We start from the raw sequence: 22720 nt of genomic DNA on the forward strand, positions 1-22720 counted from the left end.
ATCCGGAGCCTGTGCTCCGCAACGGGAGGGGCCACAACAGTGAGAGGCCCGCGTACGGCAAAAAAAAAGAAAAAAAAAAAGTGATCCAAACAGGGCACACACGTCCTGATATTCCTGAGCTTCTACGGGTGATTCAGAAAAGTCCTAGAATGGTAGCTGTTACTGTGGAAACAAAGCACTATAAGCTTCATACTCTTTAATTCAGCCTTGGTTAGAAAACGAAACTGAAGAAGCTGAGGCTTCCCTTATAAAGGAAGGGACTTGAAAGTGGGTGGCAGCTACCTCAAGTGCTTCTAGGACCTGCCTCCTATGCTGCTAAGTTTTACAGCAAGTGAAGTCTACACTCATTTGGGGTCTTGTTATAACAGTGAGTCTCTGTCTAAGCACATCCACCAAGAAGAGTAAAGCGTTTTCCTTAGGACAGGATAATGTGTATCAGCCGTTCTCAGAACTGCTGAAGTGTCCATTTGAGACTTTAAATATTTATTATAGGAAAGCACAGCTGTTAAGATGCTTGTCATGGAAAACTCTATTGGTCACAGGTTGATTCTCCCACTAACGCTGCTTATGACTGACTTGCTATGACATCATTGAACTAGCTCAACTTAAGTCAACTTGTATGAAAAGACTGCAGATATTCTTAAAATTCAGAACAGAGTGAAAAGCATGTTTCCAGTTTATATAATGTATTACAGTGGACATAAAGTGATGATAGCTGATTAACTTTGAAACAATGCGGACTTGAATTGTCTTAACTTTCACAACGCTGTGCAGGGATTTCACAGAAAATGTGGAAACTTCAAGTGTGCAAGTGAAGACCCAATATTCAGGATTTCTCAGCAGTTCATAAGAATGCTGATCATGGGCTGATCGTAGAAGGGCTCTGCCATAAAAAAATATTTGTGATATTTTGAGTGAAAAAAAAAGGAAGCTACAAATTAATATGCACTATTTCATCCCAATTTTAGAAAATTATATACCTGTGTATAAGCACAGAAAAAAAAACATTAATTGTGATTTTCTCTAGGTAGTGAGATTATTGTATTTTCCCCATTTTTGCAGTGAACATATATTGCTTTTATAATCAAAGGAGAAAATCAATGTTAAGAAAAAAAAGTAAAGGAAAAGATCAACGCCTTGTCAAGTAAGGTACAAAAAACAAAGATGCTACTGCACCAAACCATCCAAAGGATTTACTTTTGGCCAGGAGTTTTTATGTTGAACTTTGGTCCTTTTTTACTTTCCATCTTTCTCTTACTTTTTATAACAACATGTTATTTCCATGGTGAAAACAATATTCACATTTTTAATATTCTACTTATAACCTCCAAGAAACAAGGTGAGACATTTGATGAACACTCACCTCATTGGCCGTCTTCTGGGACAGCAAGCGTCTCTCATTAAGGACCATCCAAAGGGCTGCCAGTAGCATCACGGTTCCGTGACCACAGTCTCCAAACATCACAGCGAACAGGAAGGGGAAAGTGATGATGGTGTAGGGAGCTGTAGAGGTGAGACCCACAACAGCCTGAGTCCTCCCAACGTTCTTTGGGCCCCACATCAAAGATGTCTCTACCAGGCTCCACGATCTACAAGCTGGTTCCTTGTGTCTTTCTGATTCTGTCTTCCCTCACCATCCCCACCCCTGACACTCGCTTACCTCCCCCATACATTAACTCATCAATGAGTAAGTAGTATTATTCCCCAGTTTACAGATGAGCTGAGTTTTGGAGCAGCTAAGTGACTCTCCCCATGATCACAAAGCTTAATGGGACTTAAAACCAGTTTCCTATCTCTAAGTGCTTTCTATACTCTTTCTACCACCATCTTTTGTCTGTTTCTCCATTCCATGCACCACACACCTCCAGCAGTTACTCACAGGACCCTCAACCTTCCAGGGTCCCTACAGTATGGGTCACAAATTAGATTGGGACTCAGGCTGGAGAAGAACAGCACCATAAACTGCTTGGCTTAAGGACATCTGGTCTATTTTACAAATCCCCTTTATTTTACAAATCAACTTAGTGACACAGCTTGTGACTCCAGTCTTCTGACTACAAGTCCTGTCTACGTCCATCTCCATCTCTCCCACACAACGCCCATGGGACTGTGCAGATGCCTACAGATGACCCTCATTGAATCAGTAAGGAAACAAGAACTGAATTTGGCTGCCTGATACATCTACGGTTTAAGGGAGAACAGGTGAAATCTTGACAAAGAGCAAATCTTTCACTAATCACCATTTGCAAAAGACAATGCAGGGCATTAGGAAGCCAAATAGGATTTTAGGAATGTCACAGTTCAAAGTGATTAACTGCCAAGGCCACCGAAGGGGTAAATCTTATCCAGTTTTCATTTTCAAGCTGCTTAGTTGCGCAACACATCAGTCCCTTTACCTGGGTTCATCTCCCGGTAACTGCCTACACCATATGCATCTACAATATTCTGGAAGCCAGCTGTGAATTTATTGGTCCTGTTAAATGTGGGAGGAGCTGTTTTAGATTGCACTGCTGTCATGATGGGGACCATGGAGGAGCCACTTAGTTCCTGCAAAAAGAACATATAAGAAGATGTAAGGAAGAGAGCCATAGGCTAGGTGTCAGCAGGTGCATCACAGTCCACCTCCTGCCATCCCTTACTGGGTGAACTTGGGACAATTTTCTGACCTCTCTGAGACTCATGACCTCATCTGTAAAGTTAGTACTTATCTAATTTCTCTTACAGGAGAGTTGTCGAGAGAGTAGAGTTCCTCCTGATTCTCTGGCAATTTCCATTCTCCTGCTCCTGCAAATGTTGTGCACAGTTCTGAGCCCTCCACTCTTCCTTCCTTCCTTCCCACTTACTCTCTCAAGAGTTCATTCATTTTCCTAATTCTGTGCCTATATTCCCAATGGCCCTGACCCTCTCCGAAATTTCAATTCTCTTTTAATTGCCTGCCTAGGCTTTCAAACACTCATGTCTCAGCAACCCCCCAAAAATCCAGGAGCCTAAAACTGAACTCACCAACTTGCCCCATAGCCAGGTCCTCCCCTGACCTCTCAGTAATCTCCAATCTCCAGATTCCAGAAACTTTGGAATCATGAGACTCGTCCCTTCTCTTGATTCAATTAATCACCAAATCTTGCTAATCGTCCCCTTTAAGTCCCTCCTCTTCCCATTCCCACAGCCACCAGCCTGGCCCCGAGCCTCACCATCGGACTCCAGTCTCTTTCCCTTCCATTTAGTGCCTACTCCAGACTGCGTAATCCTTCTTTTAATAAAACAAAATAAACAAAAAGCACTACTTTAGTCATGTTACCCTCCTACTCAAAAATCTTCAAAGGCTTCCTATTACCTAAAGAATGAAATCAAATCTCTTTGGTCTCATAATCCAGACTTCTTTACAACACTGATTTAATCCTCTATTCACACCTTCACCTGCACTACTTCTCCATGGAAATCAGCCAACTCCATACTAGGCTTCTCTCTTCTTCCCTTCTCCAAGTATTAACAATTCTCCAGCTCACCCCCCAGGAACCTTCTGGTCACTCCAAACTCCAGCAGTGCTTTTACCACCTGAACACTCAGTACAACTTAGCACCAACCAAATGAGTGCTCAGCCATCCTCCTAACAACTCGATGACACAGGCATCACCACAAGCCTCACTTTACAGATGAGGAAACTAAGGTGCCGAGAGATTAAGTAACTTCCCCAAGGTCACACAGCAAGTCGAGGAGATCCTCACTCCATTTTTATATGCCTTTTCGTACGTGTGATTATGATCTCCTTGAGGGCAAGGACTGTGGCTTCCTCCTTTTTTCTAAACATGCCCTCCAGGAGCTGACACCATGCCTGCCATGGAGTAAGTATCTTTTGCTTATGTGATGATGATAATGATAGCCACCCCCTTCCACTTCTCTCCTCACCTCCTACCCACACAGGTCCTCCACTCCGACCTCGCGAAGTAATCATCTCAGAGGACTGGAGATGCTGTAGAAATGGTCCCAAGTAGCCCTGTAGGAGTCTGGCCCCTTCACGATGACAGGATGTCACTGTTGGGTGCAGACCGCTGCGTTAGGGCAGCCCTCTCCCACAGCCCGGCTGTCTGCCCCACACGGCAGTGACATGTTTCTAAAACCCAAACGGGACCATGTCGCTCCAGCACAGGAAGACACACTAGAGACTCCGTCCACCAGCACCTGCCCTGCAGTCTCTCCCCGACCATACTCGAAGCCTTTCAACTTGCTGCGCCCCAGCTCCAACCACCGGCCGCCCCACCTCCCTCCACCTGCCCACCGACCGCCCTTCCACGGCTCAGCCCATGCACTCCTCTGGGAAGCAGCTGCCCCTCCCAGTCGGGGTGAAACGCTCTGTGTAAGTGCCCCGTTTGGGTAGTTACTGGACCACGATGTGGGGACATTCAAATCCTACCTCCTGGCTACAGGACCGGGGTCAAGTTACTTCCACTCTCTGTGCCTCGGTTTCCTCGTCTGTACAGAGGGGATAAAGATAGCTCCTATCTCCTCATCCAACCCGACCTCCAGGTTGGGTCCCTTCAGACCCTTCACCGAAAGCTCTTCCTCCCACCCTGCCTCGTCTTCCCATGACGTGCAGGAAAGTCTGCTCCAGTGCCAGCTGCTCGGAGGGGCCTTCTCCCCAACAGCCCTAGCACGGTATTAGAAATGCCTAAAGCTTCAGGGCCCCAAAGGCCGAGCCATGCATTCCTCTGCTCCCACCAGCTATGCCACCCACTTAACAGGAAAGGCTCCCCACCTAGCCAGTTCTCCCAGCAGCCAGACCAACGGCACACTGCCCAGGCTTCAACCTGATGAGTTTCACCTCCCTGCCGCCCCAGAAGATCATTCAAACAAGCTAATAATCACATTCTCCCATGGAAACAGGGGTCCCCCTATCCTCCTGTCACTATAAAACCTGCCTCCCCTATAGCTCCTACTGATTCATTCTGCTCCCAAGTGCAGGTCCCAAGTGCAACCTCCATGTGGCCCTGTGTGACGTGCAGTGTCCTCCCCTGGGCTGTGAGTATATGTGACTAATAAACTGTGGCCCACCTCATCTGTCCAGTATCAGGTGTCGTGTGTTTGGCCACCTTGCGATATTTAGGGCAGAGGGTCCCTTCTTCACCAATGGGGTGAATAGGTGATCGGACAGGCCCCTCACTGCCCACACCCTTTCTTTTCCCTCTGCTTTACTTCCCGTTCACCATGCATCACTGCCTGAAATCACATTAGTTAGGGACAAGCCTGCTGTCTATCTCCCTTTCGAGAAAGTCTATCAGAGTAGGGCTTTGTTCTGCCAGCACAGCCCTAGATCAGTTCCTGGGGCACAGTGAACACCTAGAGGGATGACTCAAGAGCCTGGTGAGAGTTACAAAAGGTGCGCTGAGTGCTCAGCACAGCGGCTGGCACAAGGGAGCAATCCACTCCCTGCGTCCTGGCTGTTATTGCAGGTGCCTGGTTATTTGTCTTTCCAGCTAGACAAAGGAGGTATCTACAGGTATAACTAGCAGAGTGACAGCACATCAGTGCCCAGTACACACTCGCTAAGATCAAAGAAATGTTGTACGTTTATCAAACGCTGAGAAGAGCGGGAGCTTCTGACATGCGCCCACGCCCTGGGTAAGGACCGAAGGCGCAAAGATAAAGGAGACAATCCCACCAGGTGAGGTTCGCTTGACTGAGGAGGCTGACAAGCTGAGTGCCCGGCAGAGAGGCTGCTCAGGCTGGACGTTGCCACCCGCCTCCTGCTCCGCGCACCACGCACCATGCCTTGCTCCAATGCCCTCCTGATGCGCACAGCGTCTGCCACCGGGAACCAGATCTCAGCGATGATGCACTGCTGGGTGACGTCAATGTTGCACATGTTCAGAATGTGGTAAACGGCCTTCATCTTGTGCACTTTGATGACCCAGGAGTGCCAGTTGGCAGCTGCTTCTTGCAGGAGGTGCTGACGGTGAGACTCTGTCTGTGTTATGACCTGGGCAAAAAATACCAACAGCAAAACAAGGGGCACTCATGGAGATGCCGGACAGTGTGGCAACAATGGAGGCTCATCGGCCACGGAGGCGTCCTCTGCTCCTGGCCCCTCTTCTGGCCTGCAGCTCTCACCCGGCCTTTAACTCTCACGAGCAGTTTATGTCCCCCACTAGAGGGTAAAACCCTCAGGCACGGACTATATCTTCCTTTTCTTCTAAATTCCTTATAGTACTATTGCGATGTATTGAATTGTGTCCTTCCCAGAAGATATGCTGAAGTACTAACCCCTGGTAACTGTGAATGTGATCTTATTTGGAAATGGGGTCTTTGCAGATATAATCGAGTTAAAATGAGATCATAAGATGAGGAGTAGGGTGGGCGCTATTCCAGTATGACTGGTGTTTTTATAAGAAATTTGGACATGGAGGCACACAGGGAAGATATGTGTGATGCAGGCAGAGACCAGAGTGATGCATCTACAAAGCAAGGACCATCAAGGACTGCTGACAACCGCCAGAGGCTAGGAAGATAGATGCCTTAGTCAACTCGGGCAGCTATAATGAAATACCATAGACTGGGTGCCTTATGAACAACAGAAAGTTTTCACAGTTCTGGAAGCTGGAAGTCTGAGATCAGAATGCCAGCACGGTTGGGTGAAGGCCCTCTTCTGGGTTGCAGACCTCAAATTCTAACTTCACATGGCAGAAAGGGCAAGCAAGCTCTCTGGGGTCTTTTTTAGAAGAACACTAATCCATCCACGAGGACTCCACCCTCACCGAAGGTCCCACCTCCCAGCACCATCACCTTGGGCATTAGGTTTTTGACATTCAAATTTTGGGGCAATACAAACACTCAAACCATAGGAGAACAGGCAAGGAAGGATCATTTCCTAGTGCGTTCAGAGGAAGCCTGGCTCTGCTGACACCTTGATTTCAGACTTTTCACCTCAGAACTGTGAGAGAATAAATTTCTGTTGTTTTAAGCCTCGCAGTTTGTGGTAACTTGTTATAGCAGCAATAGGAAACAAATACACCTATCAAAATGCCTTACATACATAACCTCTCCAATAAATGACAAATGAATTAATGAATGAAGGAATGAATAGGCAATTTGGCCCCCACAGAATTTATTTAGTGGAATTAGTTTTTGTTCTGGTGATACAACACAGAAACCCTCTTCAGTAACCTCTACGGGGCTGCTCAAGTCATCCGAAATATAAGTTTAGCATAACTTCCATTCTCCTCATGCAGTTTTCATAAAATCCAGCAGAGTATTTGGGGGGAAAGGACTTCAAGGGTAATTAATTGCTTCAGGGAACCACAGTCTCCCTGACAAGTGACAAAGAGGGAACAGAGAGGATTAGAACAATTAAACACAGCTTTTTCTGGGAAGATAAAGATGTTTGTTAGCCTAGGAGTTTCGAAAAACACACACACCTAATTTCTAAAGATACTCATTGAAGACCTAGAACTGTGCTGACCAATATAGCAGCCGCATTTTATACAAATAAAAATCCCGTCCCCCAGTTGCACTAGCCACGTTTCAAGTGCTCAGTGGTCACATGTGGTCCATGGCTATCGCACTGGACTTGCAGGTTATATAATATTTTCACCACCACAGAGAGTTCTATTGGACAGGGCTGATCTGGAATAGGCGATTTGATGTAGGCCCAGCTCCTTTCAGTGATTACTTGCAAAGCTTACTGAAGAAAATCATATGTGTTGAGAGCCATCCTAGGTGATGACAGATGCGACAAGAGGATATGAACTGGGGGCGTGTTCATATGTGAAACTAGACTCACTGTCTTGACAGAATTAATTGCTTGGCTCCCACAACTGGGCAATTCCGTGGGAAAAGAATCAGCAAGACTGGCTGGTCGACTTAATTGGCTAGTGAGTTATATCACAGATGCGGCCTAGGCCAGTCTGGCAATAAAAGGCTCCTTTTATCAGACTGGGGTGGGCACCTGCAGGTTGACCAGGGCTGTGGTTAATTCTAAGCCCAGGCAAAGCATCACTGACATGCAGAATCATCACCGTGAGCTTAGTGAACACTGTTTCCTAATTATGAAGCCTTCTGCCACAACAGCCAGAAGAGCATAGCAGACATTCCAGCCAGCCTTGGAGCAAGGGCCCTGGGAGACAGGACTTATAAGGAAATGGCAGATGTGGCCCATCGGCAGCCCCCACTCAGGTCACCAGCCCGAATGCCTCACTCACAGTGATTAAATCTTCCAGCCTCATGTTGACACCATCCAGCATCTCTCTGCGCTCTGACGCCGGCTCTGGGCAGGGGTATATGGTGGCTCGAAACCTGTGTTTCATACATTTCAAAGGACACACATGGGTTATTGCCAAGAAGCATTCTGCACATACTTTTCCGCTAACCCATCATTTGCCCACTTTGGTTAGATGACCGCCTTCCCCTAGGTTCTACGTATCGTATTCAATGTATTGCACACACCCTGACCTAATGCTGACCCAAATTGCTGATGAAAAGAGCCCTTAATAGCCACTTACCCATCACAAATCTTCTTGATTTTCTGCCTGAGCTGCTCTCCTTGATAAAATATGATGAATATATTCTTTTTAATTTCTTCTCTCTGGGAAATCAAAACAGTAAAAAATATATTTTTAGAAAATTTTAAAATTTTCTAAATTTAAAATTGGAAAACTTAAACTTCTCCCAGTTGATTCAAGTTCGTAACTCATGATGGTTGAGGGCAAGGCCACTGAGGCAGGCTGGGTGGGGCCCCCAGGAAGGCTGATACAGCCTTAAAGGGACCACCTTGCTGTTTGCTACACTATTTGGATCACAGCTGAGCCTTGTGTTCAGCTCTAAGCCCTGTGCTTAAGAGATGTGTTAAGAAAACATCCAGAAGAGAGGGACCAGGATATTGCAAGGTTTAAAATAAAAATAGCTGACCTAGCTCACCAGAGTTAGCTCATACACAACATTTACATCTCAGCGGGGGGGGAGTGGGTGTTTGATATTTAACAAAGGTAGAGCCAGGTCTAAAGTTGGACTCACACACTCACTGTATGCCCGTAAGAACCCTGATTAAATGCAATTTAAAAGTCCAAGTTTGACATTTCACAAGAAAGGAAAAAATATGCATTTCACAAGAATATATGGAAATGTTCAACTTTTACTATAAGCATAGAAATGTGCTGTTTTACTCTTATTTAGTTTGGGATGGGGGGTAAAGGCAAAATGAAACCCATTGTTGGAAAAGTGGTAACAAATGCAACGCACTCATCACACACCACTCAGGTATCATGTATCTTTGGAATCAGGTACGACCCCACTGAAAAGCCACTTGTCAGGACCTATCAAGGGTCATGAAAATGCTCACACCCTTTAAGCCAGCAATCCTATTTCCTGAATTCATACCATGGAAATAGTTCAAAATAAAAATCCACATGCATGAAGATGCTTATCATAGTGTCTATATTCTGAAGAAAAATTGGAAATAAAGTGTCTAATAATAGACAGTTAGTGTCACATCAACTCAATGGAAATATGAGGCACCAACTGAAAATAATATCAGAACGAACTGTCTCTTTGGTAGTTGCTCATGGGAGCAGGGAAGGAGTATTTCAGGATTTGGGGAACTGCCTGCTTTACATTATTTGAAGGAACAAAGGTTCCTTCAACCATGGAGTTCACCCCTAGTCCTTTGCTGAATCTCTCAGATCTTCTTGTCTCTTGATCCACCAGAACCAGGAATCCATTCTGATCTCATGCTATCTGTTCAGTGATCTTCAATGTCATCAGGCTAAAGTCATCTTACTTTGTAAAGACTCTCTCTACCACCACGACTATCCCATGTCAAAACATGATTGTGAAAAGTAATGATTCAATGTCGAATTTTAAAATAATATTTATAAATGGCACATAGTAATACAGGAGGGCATTTATATTATCTAAAATCAAGAGAAGGCCAAAAGAATGATTTCCATGTTACTACTACAACCATATTAAATTACACCTGCCTACGGCTATGGACTAGAGAGAAAGAGGACAAGAAAAAAATAAAGACATTAGAATGGTAATGCGTTTGTTTTTTTAAACAAGTGCTTTTTTCTTATTTTAAATTGTATGTGTTTTAACAATGAAGTTGTTTTCCATGAAATAAAGCTTAAAATTACATTTTTTAGCCTCACTCTAGACAAGATTATGACTCTTTTAGAAATAAGCCCAGCTTCTTGGAATTAAAAAGTAAGTGGGGCTTCCCTGGTGGCGCAGTGGTTGACAGTCCGCCTGCCAATGCAGAGGACACGGGTTCGTGCCCCGGTCCGGGAAGATCCCACATGCCGTGGAGCGGCTGGGCCCGTGAGCCATGGCCGCTGAGCCTGCGCATCCGGAGCCTGTGCTCCGCAACAGGAGAGGCCACAACAGTGAGAGGTCCGTGAACCACAAAAAAAAAAAAAAAAAAAAAAAAAAAAGTAAGTGGATTTAAATACTAATCGGAAGGGTGGAGGAAGCATACCCTACAGAATTAGTAGCGATAACCGTGTGGCACTCAGTGAAGGGGACCCTCAAAATCTTCGTTCGAAGTGTGTGGCCCATTGACTTCCAGCAACTAACTGCAAGCTGATTAGAAATTCGGGCTCCCGGGCACCACCACCCACTGAATCAGAATCTGTCGATACATTGAACAAGATCTCATGCTCCCATGAACACTGGAGCTTGGGACGCACTGACCTAAATCAGTTCTCAGTGCTTTGTGATGAAGACACAGCTGCCATTCCACCTGACACTACTACAGCTAAGTTTCCAGGAACAGGTATAGCTACGGTATTTGGAGGAATGAACACTTACGAGGTGTTAACAAGACTCAGTCCTTTCATGGGTATTTTTTAAAAGGAGGGGTTGGGGAGGAAAAAAGAAAAGAAAGGAGGAAAAAAGGAAATCGATATTAGCTTCATAGAGCTAAAGACTCAGTGTTTGAGAGAACCTTCTGGTGGGGCTACAGAAAATTTCAGAAAACATTTCCTGCAGCCTGAGATACCCACTGTAACGGGATCTTCCAGAACTGTGTCCATCTCACTGAACTTTAAGTAGATGTTTCCTCGGCAAATTCGCCACAGCAGCCTTTCAAAGGAAGCCATCCTCTCCCGGTTGACCACACCAGCCGTGAACCTGGGCAGTCAGAAGAGAACATATTACTGAGGCACAGGGAGCGGGGTGCAGGGAGAAGGCCCTGTAGGATAGGAAGATGTGCAATCACGAGGTGGAGGACCACCTTCCCTCTGAGCAGGAGGTAAGGACATCGCCCTGATGGGCAGGGGCCACAAGGCCACTCTGGATCCCAGCCCCAACTTTCCCCAAGTCCCTTTTGATCTCCTGTTTCCTTTGACATGTCCGGGTTTCCTTAATCATCCCAATACTATACATTCACTTATTTGCAATTAAAAATATGATAGACCATTCATTATAGCGTTGTAGCTAAAGGGAGCAAGTGTTCAATCTGCTCTACAATGGTCTCTATGAGTTTATACAAATAAGGTACTAAAACTGAAACATATATATTGATTTCTATACATCTCTGCTTTTACAATCATCTAGGTATCTAGATAATTTCTGATCCGAACTTTTCAAATGAACTTTAGAATGGTTACTTTCACTGGCCTATTACTTTAAATGTACATTGATTCTGTATTACCTTCTGATCAAATATTTTCAGTACATATTTTCCTTGCCATTTCAAATTCAATGTCTAGTGCCTCAAATAGCAGGCCCCCAAGTACCTATTGAATAAAAAACTAGAATTCTAAAACTCACTTTCATCAGTTTTACTTGGACACTGAATGAAATCCCACGATTTTGAATCACCACACATTTTGGTGGGTATTATCAGATCCTATTACCTCTACTTGTGGAAGACACGATTGCATAACTACCTCATCGCTAATTACACTCAAACTTCACACACCAAATCTATTTTATTACCAAAACAGTATTTCAGAGACAAGGGGGAAAAAAACATGTATCCCATAGCCTTGTTCCAAAGCCAGGGAACAGTTGTGAAACCCCATCCAAACAATTATCACTACATCCTTCCCATGTGGAGACAATACACACATCACACTCTTCAGACTCAAGAAGGTCAGTATCACCATAAACAAGGTAACACTACCTGCAACTCCACTAACCTGGTCAGGTTAGACTTGGGTTTATTACTGGATGGAGGGAGGCCTTAGAGTCGTGTGAAAGAGGCCTCATGCCAGTCGCTATTTGTCCATTCATTCATTCACTCACTCAGGGAAATGTACCACGCGCCGGGCACTGAGCTACGGACCAGGGAGCCATCTACACATAACCTTCAGAGCAGGGAGTTTCACTAACCCCAGCTTTCCACTCATGTATGCAGGTGTAGGTCTTAACTCCAGGAGACCAGAAGTGTCTTCCATAAAGAAATCATCAGCTAAATTGGTTTCCGTCTGAAAGTCAAAGAATCACTATTTTCATTTAAATGTATTTAGACTACCTTAAAACCACACCTCATGGTTTTGTCTGCTTTTAATGATATTTCAATTGTCCACAAATAGTTAGAATTCAAAAGGTAGACTGCTTAGACCTGATCTATTTTTCTGTTTTAAATAAAGATTTATGTGTGTGTCAAAAAAAAAAAAAGAGGCGGAGTGCTCCTTGCCAGATCAAAAAGCTTCCCCAGTCTCTTCCTACCAAAATCCCAAATCTGCTCAAACTAACTTGTGCTTTTTTCTGACTTCCACTTCTGTCTGGGCCATTTGGGGCACACACTTTTTAGTGAGCGCCTTAATATTTTGCATTCATTTCAACCAATACCACATGCCACCCTAACCCTCCCCCTCCCCCTCAGCCCAGCCATGTGACAGAAACAGCGCAATTTATTCATATTCCAAACCAGCCAGTTGTCAATATGGAAATTTGAGGTTCTGGAGGAAAAGGCCCTTGAATAAATAGTTCCCAAATTACAACCTCAAAGAAGTCCTGGGTTTTCTTCAGGAGATGTTTGAATTCAGTCAGTTCTAGGAAGCTTTTCTTCAAAGCCTGATAGTTCTGATTGGCTTCCTGTAACTCTCCTTCCAGTTTTTCTAGAGCAGTCTATGCAGGAGGGAAAAGAAAGTAAGCCAGGCAGAAAGCACTATGACACTTACTGTACATTAACAGTAACGGATAACTAAATATCAAAGCAGTATTCAGTGCATCACAAGGTAGCTTGAAGTTGAGAGGCCTGTTCAATCAAACTCAGCAAGATTGTAGAGCTGTAAGTAAAGCCACTCACAGGAGTTCTCTCATCAAATGTGGGGGATCAGAAAACAATCTGGGGGAAGGGACGTTAGCTGCATGAGGAAGTGAAGGCATTTCAGCAAATCACGTCTCTTCCCCCATTTTAAACACTGAATGGTGAAGCTGGAGTAAATTTACATGTTGAGAATTCCTTCTGCCCCAAACACACTGTAGTGATAAAATACAAAATATATTTTCTCATAAAATATAAAAAGAGAAACCACCAGTTCTGAGTTGGGGGGCCTGGAGAACCAGGTACAAGCAAGTGAAAAAGGCAACACAGAGAAGAGTGAGCACAGAAGGCAAGATGACAAAAACGAAGAAGAAACCAATCCCCCTCTCAAGTGAGGCTACAAAAAGAATATGGCTCATGAAGAAGTCTAATGATAGGAAAAGTCACCAACAAAATCAACAACCAGAACACAAAATCGCAGTGGGTGGAATTATTTTTACAGAATAGTCTGAAAGAGTTTTGAATGTTCGAAGAGATAAACAAAGGTATTACTTCCACTAAAAAGTAAAACAAGAAATTACTAAACAAACATCATAAAATGAAAGAACAGGAAGTATTAAAAAAGAACTACTTAGAAATCTTAAAAATGTAACATACAGCTACTGAAATTCAAAATCCAATAGGTGAGTAGGGACTTCCCTGGTGGTGTAGTGGTTAAGACTCTGCACTCCCAATGCAGAGGGCCTGGGTTCAATCCCTGGTCAGGGAACTAGATCCCACATTCATGCCACAACTAAGAGTTCACATGCCACAACTAAGGAGCCCTCAAGCTGCAACCAGGACCCAGTGCAACCAAGTAAATAAATATTTTTAAAAAATCCAACAGTTGAGGACCAACTCTCTACTGGACACAATTTGAGATTTAGCAAATAATGTTAAAATATGAAAGCTCATTTCTCATTCATCCAATATCTATCTGGATAAAATGTGGTACATTAAATAAAAGAAACACTACCCAGCAGTGAAAATGAATTTATTTCAGAAACATGAAAAATACAAAACTCAGGTAGTGATTATCTCCAAGGGAGGAGGGGAGGGGTGATGAGTGGCACACAGAGGGCTTTAAGAGCATCACTGTGGTCACTTTTCATCTTATACAGGGTGGTGACACTTGATATTTGCTATATCATTATTCTTTGTACCATACATGTTATTTTCTAAAAATCCTAATACACCAATTATTTAATAAAAACAATTACAAATAAATCCATACTTAAACACATTGTAGTGAAACTATAGAACAAAGACAAAACCTTAAAGGCCATTGGGGGAAAAAAGACATATAATCCACAAAGGAAGGAGCATTGAACCAGCAGCAGATTTTATGGGAAAAATTTACTAAGCATGTATCTCCAGATGTTAAGCTTAACTATAATCTATAGCTTTCAACCCAAGAGAAGGGTGAAAAGGGTTGAAGGGTATTACAGAAAGGCAGGAAAGGGGGGGAAAAAACCAAAGGAATGGTATAACAAAGAGCCAGTAACTCAGTAATCACAATACATGAAAATGGTTAAGGTCACCTATTAAAAGACTGACAGTATCATGCTAGATGTTTTAAAAATCCATCTAAGAGACACCCTTACCAAAGAAATTAAACAAACAAAAAATAAAAAGATATCCATGAAAATGTTAGTTCCTATCTTCTAAAAAAGCACCTTAATATCAGACAAAATTGAATATTTAACATTTTTCAAACATACTTTAGTAGGGAGACTACACAATGAACCCACACACTGGTCACCCAGCTTCAATTGCATCCCATTCCTTCCCCTCTCAAAAGCAATCACTACCCTGAATTTTGAACACTGACTATAGGTGGCACAAGTTGGGGGAAAAAATGAAATCCTCATTTCTTTTCTTTTTTTTTTTTTAAATATATTTATTTATTTATTTATTTTTGGCTGCGTTGGGTCTTCGTTACTGCACGCAGGCTTCAGTAGTTGTGGCACGCGGGCTCAGCAGTTGCGGCTCATGGGCTCCAGAGCGCAGGCTCAGTAGTTGTGGCTCATGGGCCCAGTTGCTCCGCAGCATGTGGGATCCTCCCGGACCAGGGCTCGAACCCATGTCCCCCGCGTTGGCAGGCGGACTCTCAACCACTGTGCCACCAGGGAAGCCCCAAAATCCTCATTTCTTAACCATCTGCTCTATCCATTTAATGATTCCATTAAAAGTAATGTTGCCATTAAAAATATTTTGGAGAGGGCTTCCCTGGTGACATAGTGGTTGAGAGTCCGCCTGCCAATGCAGGGGACACGGGTTTGTGCCCCGGTCTGGGAGGATCCCACATGCCGCAGAGCGGCTGGGCCCGTGAGCCGTGGCCGCTGAGCCTGCATGTCCGGAGCCTGTGCTCCACAACGGGAGAGGCCACAGCAGTAAGAGGCCCGTGTACCGAAAAATATATATATATTTTTTGGAGAACTACGCAGTATCTAAGAAGTGGTTTACAACATGATAGTAAATGGAAAAGTAGAAAACTATAATGTATATTATGGATACGTAGTTATAAAAAATACAGCTGGCAAGAATAAAAACAGAAAAATTAAGGCTGTTTATGCTGAGATGGTAGATTTGTGGGTAGATTTTATTTCCTGAATTATTATTCCCTCTAGGATTGCTATGAAAACCTCTTTAGAAATTCTACAAGGCAAGGGCCCAAGCCACTGTGTACTATTGCCAGGATTCTCCTTTCTAGTAATGTGGGAGGAACACTCAAGTCACTGCCAGATCAGCTGAATCAATTAACCAATCCCCGTGATCAATGGTAAGACAGATATTACTCTCATAAGCACACGTTGTTTTAATTTCATCTTTACAATAAATAGTATCTAGAAGGAAAATGCTGAGCAAAGACTGCTGGCACACATCTGACTGCCCCTTATCTAACTGGTTATTATTACAAATGTGTACAGTTTCAAACCAACCAGTCAGCCCACAACAAACTCATTGGGGTGCAGTGATTTTTTAAGCTCCTGTCTAAAACATATAACCAATGTCAATTTGGAAATAAAAATACTTGTTACCTGTTTAACAAAAGCAAGAGTCTCCATGCGTGTCAAGTTTCAATGTAATATCAAAGAATATCTGCAATTATTTGAAAAGGCTATTAAAATTCTCCTCCCTTTTCCAACTACCTATTGTGCAAGGCTGAATTCTCTCTACATACTTCAATGAGAATAACATATCCCAACAGATTCAAAGCAGGACACGAGAAGTCAGTCTTCTATTAAGCCATGCATTTAAAAAATTTGCAAACAACATCACTCTTTTCACTAAAGTTTTTGTTTTGGAAAATACAATTATTTTTCATTAAAAAAATGCTAACATGTAATGAGATATTGTTATTTTTAAATGAGTTACAGTAAGTCACCTACTTACCAACAAGTTCTGTTCCAAGAGCGCGTTTGTAAGTCCAACAAAATTAACCTAGGTACTCAACTAACAACACATCGGCTATGTAGTACTGTATTGTAATAGGTTTATAATACTTTTCACACAAATAATACATGAAAAACAAACACACACACACAAAAAAAACATTCTTAATCTTACAGTACAGTACTTTGAAAGGTACAACTGTACAGTACAACAGCTGGCATACAGAGGCTGGCATCGAGTGAACAGGCCAAAAGAGTTACTGACTGGAGGAGGGAGAGGAAGTGGGAGATGGTAGAGCTGAAGGATTGTCAGCAACAGGAGACGGAGAGCAAGCTGCAATTTCACTCACGCCTGACGCTGATGGCACAGGTTCTGGTTCTTTGCTGGAACCAGATGCACGTTCGCATCTTTGAAAGTTTGCAACTTGAAGGTTTGTATGTAGGGGGCCCACTGTAATAAATATTTTGCTTTTTTTCAGTTTTAGTTCCTAATGCAGTAATATCAGTAAATATAACCCTCATAAATAAAGCTCTTTGGGATCCTCAATATCGTATAAGAGTATACAGTCAAGGGACCTGCCCGAGGACAGTGGAGGACTTGAGAGGTAGGACAGGGCTGAGGAGAACAGGCTTTGCTGCCAGGATGGGCCTGACATAGGCAAGAAGGGAACCATCGTACATTCTCAAGCAGGGAAGTGACAAGATAGAGCGACACCATGACAAAAATTAGGCTGGCGGTAGGGAGGCAGAATGGACTGGAATGAAAAGTGGATGAAAAAGATTATACATATGGATAACTGAGCCACTTTGCTGAATGCCAGAAACTAACAACATTGTAAAAAAAAAAAAAGAATGAAATAGTTAAGAAGTTGGAAAACTAGGAAAACTTCTGCCAAAACTCAGAAATAAGATTAGAGTGATTTTGCAGCAACATGGATGGACCTAGAGATTATCATACTAAGTGAAGTGAGTCAGGCAGGGGAGGAGGGATACATTAGGAATTTGAGATGAACAGATACACACTACCATATATAAAACAGATTCATACTACATAGCACAGGGAACAATGTCTTCTAATAACCTATTATGGAAAAGAACCTGAAAAAGAATATATATGTGTATATGTATAACTGAATCATTTTGCTGTACACCAGAAACTAACACAACATTGTAAATCAACCATACGTCAATTAAAAAAAAAAAGATAATGGTAAAAACATGAGCCATTAAGATATCTCACAGTCCACAAGATCAGCTCTAGGTGTTTAGGAAGGTGAGGGGGAGGGGAGCTGTTAATTAACAGGGCTGGTATGCGAAGACTAGTGATAAGACTGAAACTGGAGATGATTTTATGGAAATCCTATTCATATGGATTAAAAACGGTCTCCCAAAATATCCAGATTTTAATAAGACAAGATCCAAAATATTTTCTAGGGGAGTTGCCAGTCTCATATTTCTGTTAGAGGATCTAGATTTGTACTACTGATGGCTTCAACAATTTCAAGAATTTTAAGTTATCTTAAAAGAAAACAAAAAACAAACGGAGAAAACCCAGCCAGAGATAAGGTTCAACTCAGTGAAGCTCCTCCTTACCCGCACGCCTCCCTTAGGGAGCCCTTCCTCCTCTGACAATAAAAAGTCCAATTTTTTTTTAATCAAGATCTACAGGGCTGGGACTTCCCTGGTGGCACAGTGGTTAAGAATCTGCCTGCCAATGCAGGAGACACAGGTTCGATCCCTGGCCCGGGAAGATCCCACATGCCTCGGAGCAACTAAGCCCGTGCGCCACAGCCACAACGACGGAGCCTGTGCTCTAGAGCCCGCGAGCCACAACTACTGAATCCATGTGCCACAACTACTGAAGCCCGTGCGCCCAGAGCCCGTGCTCCACAACAAGAGAAGCCACCACAGTGAAAAGCCCGCGTACCACAATGAAGAGTAGCCCCCGCACACCGCAACTAGAGAAAGCCCGCGCGCAGCAACAAAGACCCAACGCAGCCAAAACTAACTAACTAAATAAATTTATTTTTTAAAAAAGATCTACAGGGCCTTCTGGGATCTGGCTCTGCCTACCTTTTAGCATCCTCTCCCTCTGCCTCACCCTGCCTTCTCCACCACCTGCTCTAGCGGGCTCCTAGAGGGCAAGGCCATGTTTCACTTCTCTCTAAGGTGCCCTGTGCGTGGCAGGTACTCAGTGTTTTATAAAGCAACTAGACAGAAAGGGGAAAGAAAGAGGAAGGGCCCCACCGGCCACAGTGACCTTGGCTAAAGAAAACTGCTGTCTCCTCACACTTGACCTTAGGAGCCAGTCTGAGGAGAGGCCTCAATCCAGACTGGAACAAATGCATCAGCTATTTCCCACCAGACACATAATTAGGAAACAACCCATTGGATCCAGCAATTCCACTTCTGGGTATTTATCCAAAGGAAATGAAATCACTATCTTAAAAAGATATCGACATCCCCATGTTCACTGCAGAATTAACAATAGCCAAGACATGGAAAAACACAAGTGTCCACCAACAGGTGCGTGGATAAAGAATATGTGGTATATATACACAAAGGAATATTATTCAGCCATAAAAAAGGGAAGGAAATCCTGCCATTTGAGACATGGATGTACCTTGAGGGCATTCTGCTAAGTGAGCTGAGTCAGGCTGAGAAAGACAAATACTGTATGATCTCACTTACATGTAGAATGTGGAGCCTAAAAAAGAAACTAAACTCAGAGATACAGAGAATAGATTGGCGGTTGCCAGAGGCGGGGTGGGGGGTGGGTGGGTGAAATGGGTGAAGGGGATCAAAAGGTGCGAAGTTCCAGTTATAAGTCCTGCGAATGTAATGTACAGCATGACGACTGTCGTTTTAAAAAAGAAGAAAGAAAAAAAGAAAACATCCCCCGTGCCAGCGTAAGGTCTGTTCAGTGGCATCATATAGACAAAACTTTGCTACCTGTAAGAATCTTATGTCCCAAAGGAAACCACTCAGGCTTCCCTGGTGGCGCAGTGGTTGAGAGTCCACCTGCCGATGCAGGGGACACGGGTTCGCGCCCCGGTCCGGGAGGATCCCACATGCCGCGGAGCGGTTGGGCCCGTGAGCCATGGTCGCTGAGCCTGCGCGTCCGGAGCCTGTGCTCCACCACGGGACAGGCCACAGCAGTGAGAGGCCCGCGTACCACACACACACAAAAAAGGAAACCACTCCTCGAGGCGGGGTGAGCTTCCCTAGGGCTACGTTGAGAAAGAGAGCTCTCTCCTGGATCAGGGAGAGTGACTCTAAAAATTGCACCACGGGATTTTCCTGGGGGAGTAACACTGAAAAGTAGACCAACACATAAATCCGCCTCCCCGCCTTCAGCAACGGGGTAAAGGACCCATGAGAGGCTTGCAGAGTCCCCAGGAGACAGACTTCGGGACTGTCCTCAGTAAAGTCGCAAAAGAACCTACCTCCAGGGTAATCATCTCCCGTGGGAGAGGGGTCGATGGGGACTTCTCAGGCACCTGAATCTCAATCTCATTTTGCATCTGATCTTCCAGAAAACCTGAGGGACAAAACCCCATCAGAGAGCCCGAGGTGATTGTACTTTCTCATACCTACAAAACGAGGTCAAGCAGGACAGGTGCCTTTCCCAGCTCAGCTGCCTGAATTGCCCTGGGGACCTGCCACAGCACCTGGATCCCATCTCTAACCTCCCCGACCCATCTCCAGAATCACCTAGAGTAGCATTACAAATAGGGGCATATTACAGGACATCAGCCCTGCAAACCATTTCCCTCCCTTCCAGTTCACTTTTAGACAGAAAGCAGAAAATTGGCTCACGGAGGATTCTCTCCAGCGATTCACACCTTCTGACTTCATTCACAAATTTCCTTTGGAAGCGGCTCTCATTCACATTTAACTAGGCGGGGGGAAGAAACCACAAGGCACGTGAAACCACAAAGCACACATTAGTAGCAACTGCACACATTAGTAGCAACATATTCACTTTGGTTATTTTATTATTTTTTTTTAAATGCTGGAGAATGTTGCTAGAATCATCTTAGGACTAGATACTTCTGTGCACAAGACAGGAGAGTTCCAGGCAAAACACACCTTGATGTTCTCACACTCAACCCCCCAAATGCCTTAACTCTGGCCTCCTTATACTTCTATGAGTCCTCTTGTAGCTAAGGTTTCCTTATTTTTAGCTGCACTGACTATCCAAATTGCCTTGAATTCCTCAATGGAGTCATGCATATGGCAGGACCTTGAAAACTGCACAGCTCCCTGCAATGTATCCCTGTCTTCAACAAAAAGTCAGCGTCCTTGTGGTGGTGACTTCACAGCTCAGCCCAATAAATGTTATTGAGGAACTGCCCCATATCAGGTCCTGAGCTAGGAACTAGGGCCACAAAGAACAAGACATGACCCTTCTCTGCAGGGCTTACTTTTGACCCTGACCTTAGTGAGAAAATAGAGTTCAATTTTCTAAATTGGATTCAAAAGATTTTTTTGAGGATCTAAACTGCCTCTGGGAAATGATAACCCAACATCATACTCAAAACAGTCCAATGGTGACAGATGGTTAACAGACTTCTCATGGTGATCATTTTGAAATGAAAAGAAATATCAATATCCTGGTATCACTGTATACCGGGAACTAACATAGTCATAGGTGTAGGTCAATTATACTTCAAAAACAAACCAACTCAAAGAAAAAGAGATCAGATCTGTGGTTACCAGAGGTGGGGGGTGAGGGAATGGAGAAATTGGATGAAGATAGCCAAAAGGTACAAACTTCCAACTATAAGATAAACAAGTACTAGGGATGTAATGCACAACATGGTAAATTATAACTAACACTGCTGTACGTTATATATGAAAGTTAAGAGAGCAAATCCTGAGTTCTCATCACAAGGAAAAAAATTTTTTTTCTATTTAATTTCGTATCTACAGGAGATAATGGATGTTCACTAAACTTACTGTGGTCATCATTTCATGATGTATGAAAGTCAAACCATTATGCCGTACACCTTAAACTTACACAGAGTTATAGGTCAATTATATCTCAATAAAACTGGAAGAAAAAAAAAAAGAAACAGTCTAGCCCAAGAATGTCACTCTGCAGAGACTGTGGACTCCAGGATACTTTTTCCTCAGACTAACTAGTCAGGAAGAACTGGTTTCTGCCCTGAGAACAAGGTTGGTAATCCATGTGCCCATTGGATATATCAAATGTTTTGAAGATGGTACATCAGAAAATAAAATACAGTGCCATCTTTGTGATTAGAGTTTCAAAACATTCCTATAGAGGAGACACATAGGGAGGAAGGGAGAACATGTTTGCAAGTCACTCGCCCAGTGTTATCGCAAATCCTAGCCAGAAGAACTAGAAACACCGAATTCCATCTATTCCAGCCCAGGGCTCTTCTCCCTGAACTTTGTTCACTGCCAAGAAGTGGAAACTCCACCTTCTTCTGGTCTCCAAAGAATGCAGTACTTACATCTTTGAACTGAACCAATCCAAGCTCTCCAAGCTCAGCTACACAGCAATATGCAGCTTCAACCTGGAGGAAGAGCTGTGACAAACACATCTCCTCACTTCGGAATACGGACGCCATCTTGACCCAGCCTTGGTCTGCAGGAGACAAAGGTATTTGAGGTAACAAATGGGTGAAAACTTTAGGACGAAAACTGGTTTTAGTTGCGTCAAATTAAAACCCAACAGAACTAAAAAATGCAACAGGAATCACTCCTGATTTTAAAAATATTAACAAAAACAAGGTAGCACTTTTCACCACCTATCAGATTGGCAAAAGATTAAAAGATATGATTAAAAACTCACGTTTGTGGAGGGTATGGGGAAGCAGGCATTTTCATACACTTAATACTTGAAGTGTTACATTTGTACAGCTTTTTAGAGAGCAATTTGTCAATATCTACCAAACTTTATATTACTCATATCCTTGACCCAAGATTTCTACTGCTCTTCACCCAGATAAACTTGGAGATGTATGGGGAAATAGACTCACAAGGATGTTTCTGATAACATTGTGTATACTAATTATAATAAATAGACCTAACCTAGATATCCATCAACAGG

At 43.5% G+C, this 22720-nt stretch overlaps 1 protein-coding gene across 1 annotated transcript in view; it reads right to left on the reverse strand.

Moving 5' to 3' along the window:
* The window catches only part of ATP6V0A4 (ATPase H+ transporting V0 subunit a4), a gene marked incomplete at its 5' end in the record, with an annotated part of 47131 nt that extends 24893 nt beyond the window's left edge, over positions 1-22238 (reverse strand). Inside the window, 11 exons of the mRNA XM_081244609.1 lie at positions 1364-1503; positions 2397-2547; positions 5762-5974; positions 8193-8286; positions 8493-8575; positions 10992-11118; positions 12325-12419; positions 12940-13065; positions 20085-20179; positions 20458-20536; positions 22122-22238. Coding sequence (XP_081100735.1) covers positions 1364-1503; positions 2397-2547; positions 5762-5974; positions 8193-8286; positions 8493-8575; positions 10992-11118; positions 12325-12419; positions 12940-13065; positions 20085-20179; positions 20458-20536; positions 22122-22238 — 1320 coding nt within the window. The remainder of the gene's footprint in view (positions 1-1363; positions 1504-2396; positions 2548-5761; positions 5975-8192; positions 8287-8492; positions 8576-10991; positions 11119-12324; positions 12420-12939; positions 13066-20084; positions 20180-20457; positions 20537-22121) is intronic.
* Positions 22239-22720: the final 482 nt, after the last annotated feature.

The sequence above is a fragment of the Mesoplodon bidens genome, assembly GCF_964165515.1.
Source record: "Mesoplodon bidens genome assembly, chromosome: 9".
Taxonomy (NCBI): Eukaryota; Metazoa; Chordata; class Mammalia; order Artiodactyla; family Ziphiidae; genus Mesoplodon; species Mesoplodon bidens.